Here is a 6,633-nt window from a genome sequence, read left to right on the forward strand (position 1 = left end):
AGAGTTTGTTTTACAAGCTTTTGTATATTTTTATAATTGATGTGAAATATATTTTCTATACAAGTAACGGGTTGAGTCATATTATCCGTTAATATTCTAATAATTTTAACGAGTTGAGTTTGAATTGAGTTGTATTATCCGTTTATTTAACAAGTGTGGCACGATAATAACCGTTCAAATATGGTGTATGCCACAAAAAAATTATACCCCAAAAAAGATGCGAACCTGAAAATACTACACGAATGCTAAGGTTTACAAGCAAGCACCCCATCATTTACAATACATTTTGAAATTACTAAATGAAATAAGGGAGCCAGTGAGTTGCTATTGAGGATAGGGAGGAGGGGGGAAAGAATGGCAGCAACGAGCCTTTTGAAAGGAAACTGCACCGGCATCGGCGTCCGTCGGCTCTTCTCCCTCGCCCACCCGCACCGGCCTCTCAATTTCAACCAAATCAACTCCGCTGTCGATCACAATTACCACCACATCCGCATTGGCCGCGGAAAACTCACATTATCACCATCACCAAGACTCGCCGCCTTGTGGAACTCCTCTTCTCCCTTCTGCACCGCCGCCGACGCTTCTGCTTCTGACTCTGCTTCTGAGGTAGTGAGCGATGCTGCTGTGGTCGACGAGGCAGTGCCCGTGAGCGAGGTTGTTCATGAACAGAAGAAGATAAAGGATGCAGCCGACCTGCTCGACATAAGGGTTGGCCGAGTCCTTAAGGCGTGGAGGCATGAGGAGGCTGAATCTCTTTATGTGGAGGAAGTCGACGTTGGTGAGCCCGAACCCAGAATCATCTGCAGTGGCCTTGTCAGATATATTCCTCTTGATCACCTTCAGGTACCCAAATTCTTTGTTCCGACTTACGAATTCCTTAGTTTGCATATATCCCATTTGTATTCAAAACACAACGTGAATTCGGAGCATGTATATGTGTATGTATATTGTACTATATTTGATTTTTGTTGGAGAATAGTATCACATCAAAGGTGTACAGTATATATATGTGAGAGGTTCACTACTTATATGACCGAGGACTTTTGTGGTAAAATCTCATACTTAATACATTGGTGATGTTGGTGGTGGGCCATGGCCAAAAAAGTTCATTTATTTTTGGGTTAGAGAAGTGAGAATGATCAGTTGACAATTGTATGCAATGGGATTTTGTGTTTGTGTGATGCAGGATAGAAATGTAGTTGTGCTTGCTAATTTGAAGCCGAGGAACATGCGTGGTGTGAAGTCTAATGGAATGCTTATGGCAGCTTCTGATGCTTCCCATGAGAATGTTGAGCTTCTTGTGCCACCTGAGGGTTCACTCCCTGGCGAAAGGGTATGGTTTGGCTCTGAAGAGGATCACCTAAATCAGCCTCCTGCTGCCTCGCCTAACCAGGTACTCTCTGCGTCTAATCCTCAACTGTTGAATGTGCCATTTCCAAGCATACATGCTAGTATAATTCAAAAGCTAGTTACCCTTCATGAAAATTGCAAATCGATGTTTGAGCTCAAGCAAATATATGCTCTGCTCCTCACTTTGGGCCTCTCCCAACACCACTCATTGACTTCCGAAGTCCTTTCTTTCATGGCGCTATCCAATTCGGGTAACATGCAATACTCTTATCGAGTTTTCTCACAGCTCTCACACCCAACACTTTTTCATTGGAACACAGTTATTTGAGGCTACTCCAACAGCAAAAACCCGAATTGGTCCATATCAGTCTTTGTTCAAATGTTGCATGACGGGGTCTCTCTGGATCATTTAACCTATCCATTTCTTTTAAAGGCGTCAGCTCGCTTATGAAGCAAGAGCTGGGTATGGCTGTGCATGCCCATATTGCTAAAAATGGTTTCCAGTCTGATAGGTCCATAAGTAATCCCTTGATCCATATGTTGCTACTTGTTGAGATATCATTTATGCATGTAAAGTGTTTGATGGAATCCCTGTAAGAAACTCGGTTTCGTGGAATTCGATGTTAGATGGGTATGCAAAATGTGAGGACGTGATTTCAGCACAGGAAGTATTTGAGTTAATTCCAGAGCGTAATGTGGTGTTCTGGAGTTCTTTGATTGATGGGTATGTTAAGGCCGGGGAGTTTAGTGAGGCTTTGGCAGTATTTGAGAGAATGCGTGTTGTGGAGCCTAAAGCAAGTGAGGTAACCATGGTGAGTGTTCTGTGCGCATGCGCGTAGGTGCTCTTGTGCAAGGGAAGGTGATGTATTGGTATATGGCCAAGAATAAATTGCCGTTGAATTTGGTGTTGGAAACATCACTAGTGGACATGTATGCCAAATGTGGGGCGATAGAGGAGGCTTTCAGTGTGTTTCGTGGGGGTTCACTGCATCAATCTGATGTGTTGATATGAATGCAATGATTGGAGGACTTGCAATGCATGGATTAGTCCCTCAGGCACTTGAAATTTTTAGCGAAATGCAAATAATTGGGATTGTGCCAGATGGGATAACGTACTTGTGCTTGTTGAGTGCTTGTGCTCATGAGGGATTAGTGAAGGAAGCTTGGCATTTCTTTGAATGTCTTGGTAAACATGGTATGGAACCCAAGTGTGAGCACTATGCTTGCATGGTGGATGATTTAGTACGAGGAGTTCAGGTAGTGGAGGCATACCACTTTATATGTCAAATGCTCAAGGAGCCAACAGGTTCAATGTTAGGTGCTTTACTTAGCGGGTGCATGATCCATGGAGAATTAGATCTTGCAGAAATTGTTGGAAAGAAGCTTATAGAGATACAGCCAGATCATGATGGTAGATATGTTGGTTTATCAAATGTTTATGCATTTTCCAGACGCTGGGATGATGCAAGAAGCCTGAGAGAAGCCATGGAGAGGAGAGGGGTGAAGAAGTCCCCTGGTTTTAGTTTTGTGGAGATATTTGGAACCCCTCACAAATTTATAGCGCATGATAAATGATATCCGGAATCAGGAGAAATTTATAGGATGCTGAATTTTATTGTGAACCAGATTAAATTTGATAAGGAGTACAGAAATCAAGATAATTTTTTTTCACGCAATCGGAAACTTCTAAGTTCTTCGGGTGTTGAATATGCCTGGTCCAAACGGTGGCAGATTTCATTAATTGGGGAACTCGAACCTGGGTCGAGCCCTATTCAGGAGTATATATCTTGGGAAAAGTCTTTAGTATATGGATGGATAACATAAGGTCTAAGCTCAGGCTGGACGGATAAGATAACCCCTGCGATCCTAACATCAATTAGACATAAGGTTGATATGGAATGTTCATATCCTTCCTTAAGTTTGTCAACTCCTATGTAGAATCTTCCTCAATTCCATTCGTGCAAGAAAATATCTTCAGGAGAAAATTGTGACTACTCGATGGCCTATCTGCAATGAGTATCTAGAGTCTTTCGAACATTCTTATTACTCTGTCCTTGGACTGTGAAGGTTGATTTTGGTTACCTTTTGGCGACAAGGTGGATTAGTGAACTTTTCTACCATGGATTTCTGGCATTTCAGAATTTTATTCAAACGAATGTGCATGTGCTTACAGTTTCCTGCAAGGAACAGAGTTAAGTTCCTTCCACCTTGTGGTATGTCTGAAAATAAGATGTGAGACAACGGCTATGTGCACAGAAAATTGGGTTTAGCATCCCACATTATCTCTTGTTTGGGTTTTGATAAGTCCTGGCTTACTAGGTCTACCTTCTGAGACAACGGGCATGTGTTTATGGATTGGGCGTTCTTAGTTTCTTTCTAGTGTTGTGTGGTTGTTTGTCTCTTGCTGTCTGTTTAATGGAATCTCAGACCACAGAATATACATGCTTGAGGCCCGAGGCACTTGTTGGGTCAAGTTTTTCTTCATCCATCATATACTTTGATTTGTATTTATGGTTCTCGTTTTATCACTTTTTGCAGATTCAGAAGAAAAAGATATGGGAATTGGTGCAACCTCATCTGAAGACCGACAATTCTTGTATTGCTTTACTTGGGGAGCATGTAATGCGGACATCTGCAGGTGTGGTAATCTCAACATCTCTGAAAAACGCAAACATCTCCTAATTGGACCAGGAACGTCGTGTTATTAGTCAGTCTCTCACACATTCGCATCAACAATTTATCCATACTGCCATATGATGACTCTCAACTGATTTGTAGAAATTCGGTGTCAAATGGTTTCTATAGTTTCCGACGATTTTTTATGGTTGTTAGTTGTTTTATGTATGCCTATTACCATATTTCAAGGCTTATCATGCTTAATTTCTTGTAATTTTAATGAGAACGAGGTTGTGTTTTCACTCTTGAGTTGATTTCTAAAGCTGCGGCCTAGGCCCGAATATTGCAACAGAATTTGTTTGTAGCTCATCTATTGAAGTTTTGGGGAATCATGGAATGTTCTTAATTGAAATTAATCATGAGATTTGTGATCCATATTTGAAGATTATTATCTGGATCTTTATTTTCACCCAAGTTTTCTATTCCATAATATGTTGGATATATGCACCTAGAAACTAATTTGGCCGTCTTATGTTAAACAGACATTTCAGCTTATGTTCGAAACCTGACGGCTCTCCAATCTAACATTTAACCACTCATGCTATCATCTATTAAAAAAGGAATGGCTTATGCTATAGCTTAAGAAATTATTGATAGCATGCATATAAGTTTTAGTGCCTGTAGAGGAGAGCAAGTTATATGAAATGGGATGGTTGTCACCCTTGCATCCTGATTCAATAATGCGATTGGATCGATATGTCATGATAGTGGTTAACCAGTTGAATATAAGTCTTTCTCCTTGTGCAGTGGATAATGAATGTGACAGCATGAGGCCCTCCTTACGGATTATAATACCTTTGATGAATTTAGAAGCAAAGGCAATGTTGGACAAGGTGGGAAAGAGATTCACTAACAAAGTGAAAAATTGGGTCCTCTCGAAGGCTTACTTGAACTTCCAACTCGTGGTTGGACCATAAATAAAAATTAAGTCTGCTATGAGGCCATTTATTTTTATTTAAGCAAGGGCATACGACTATCGGCCCACCAACAACGAAGCGCAATTCGGGCTAGCTCGCTTCAAATCGGGATGGCCCTTTCCCAGTGTGTGATAATCCTTCAAGATCTTGGGCTCATCTATTCCGGAAAGCGCATGCTCCGTGTAGTCGATCAAGTCCGGGAATATAACGGCCCTTTAAATAACCAAGGGACGCGTTACCCGACACGGCAGACCGGCACCGTACGAGTGCCACAAAAACGCAGAGGCATGCAATTATTGCCACAATTAAATGACCGATCTGCTCTCACTCTAGCTCAGCAACAAGGTTGAGGATGATCTTCAGAGTTCCTATAAATAGAGGTAGAGGCCTCTAAGTTGAGTAGCTTCGTCAAATTCAATCTCTATGATTACAAACTTCAAGTGATTTACTGCTTTCTTTAAATTTTGAAATGTACTTTACTTTCCAATAATGTAGAGTGGATCATCAGACCACAAGTCCTTTTCTAAACTTCTGTAATCTTGCTTCAACAATTAAATGATTACATTCGTTTATTTCCGTTTCTCTTTCATTTACATTCCTAGGCAAACACATCACACTAGTTCAAGTCCTCAATCTTCGAGGCATAAAAAAGAACCTACCAGTACCAACGTCATATTCAGTGCTCAATTGATTTGGTTAATGAGTTAGATCTAAGCACAATTTCTACATCACTACATAATCACTGTGAGTTGGCAATCTGCAATAGTGGCACGCCCATTCTCACACTCACTCAAGCCATTTCGTGGCCTTGAGAATGATATCAACAAATGGGGCAAATAACGTGTTAATCTGAGTCGGGCTCTGTTTGATTTTGACACCAACAACTCAGGTACCCGCAATCAATAGAGGTAACGCATCGCATCACCAAGTTTACCCATCTCCAGTCAAAATCCATAATCAACATAATCTCCTCGAAAAAGTTTCAATCAACTTGGTCATACGCTTTATTCATGTCGAGCTTCAACCCACTTCAAAAGACTAATTGGCCCTTCTCAAATTTTAAGACATGATAGTGAGTATCATGTATTTTCTTTTTCCTTTCTTAGTATAAGGCTACGCCTATTTAATTTAAAACTAGTAGAACAGAAAAAGTTTGATGAGATATCAAAATGAAAGTGAATTATAAAAATTTTGTCAGCACACTTCTGTTTATTTGTGACCTGTAGCGCGTGTAAATAAAAAAATAATTAAGCGACATAAATTAATATGTGAGAGAGAAAAAAAATGTTAGTTTTCGGTAACCCTAACTGCTTACTAAAACAAATTGCAAAATTGATGCAGAGCATTAGCCTTTGTTGTACTTCTTTTTCTTTACATACTACCACAGTATTACCAATTACAATCGGCCATACATGTTTAGAGGAAAGGTTAGAGACTATTTAATAACTATTTTGTTTTCAGTTTTTATTTTATTTTTTAAATTGAAAATTGAAATTTTATTTAGTAACTATTTGGTTTTTAGTTTTCATTTTTTTTAAAAAAATTGAAAACTAAAAGTAGTTACCAAACAAGATTTTAGAACCAAAAATAAAAACGAAATGGTTATCAAATAGTCCCTTAATTAACCATTCATTCATATAGCCTTCACAATAAACCCCACACCAATGACACACTGAAATTAATCAATTTA

The 6,633-nt window shown here is 39.7% G+C and overlaps 1 protein-coding gene across 1 annotated transcript; it reads left to right on the forward strand.

The window, feature by feature from the left end:
- Positions 1–274: 274 nt before the first annotated feature.
- LOC103931000 (aminoacyl tRNA synthase complex-interacting multifunctional protein 1) lies at positions 275–4,414 on the forward strand. Its single transcript, XM_009340408.3, has 3 exons — positions 275–843; positions 1,187–1,393; positions 3,889–4,414. Exons 1-3 carry the CDS (start codon positions 355–357, stop codon positions 4,030–4,032), a joined length of 840 nt encoding a protein of 279 aa, XP_009338683.1. The 5' UTR covers positions 275–354; the 3' UTR covers positions 4,033–4,414.
- Positions 4,415–6,633: the final 2,219 nt, after the last annotated feature.

This window comes from the organism of the source record quoted next, unplaced genomic scaffold (genome assembly GCF_019419815.1).
Source record: "Pyrus x bretschneideri cultivar Hongxiangsu unplaced genomic scaffold, Pyrus_bretschneideri_v1 Contig29, whole genome shotgun sequence".
Lineage (NCBI taxonomy): Eukaryota > Viridiplantae > Streptophyta > Magnoliopsida > Rosales > Rosaceae > Pyrus > Pyrus x bretschneideri.

Bases quoted from the DNA above. Each gene is read 5' to 3' on its own strand.
- LOC103931000 (XM_009340408.3), top strand. From the start codon at position 355: ATGGCAGCAACGAGCCTTTTGAAAGGAAACTGCACCGGCATCGGCGTC. The intron at 844-1,186 runs GTACCCAAATTC...TGTGTGATGCAG, and splicing joins TTCCTCTTGATCACCTTCAG to GATAGAAATGTAGTTGTGCT. The intron at 1,394-3,888 runs GTACTCTCTGCG...CACTTTTTGCAG, and splicing joins CTGCTGCCTCGCCTAACCAG to ATTCAGAAGAAAAAGATATG.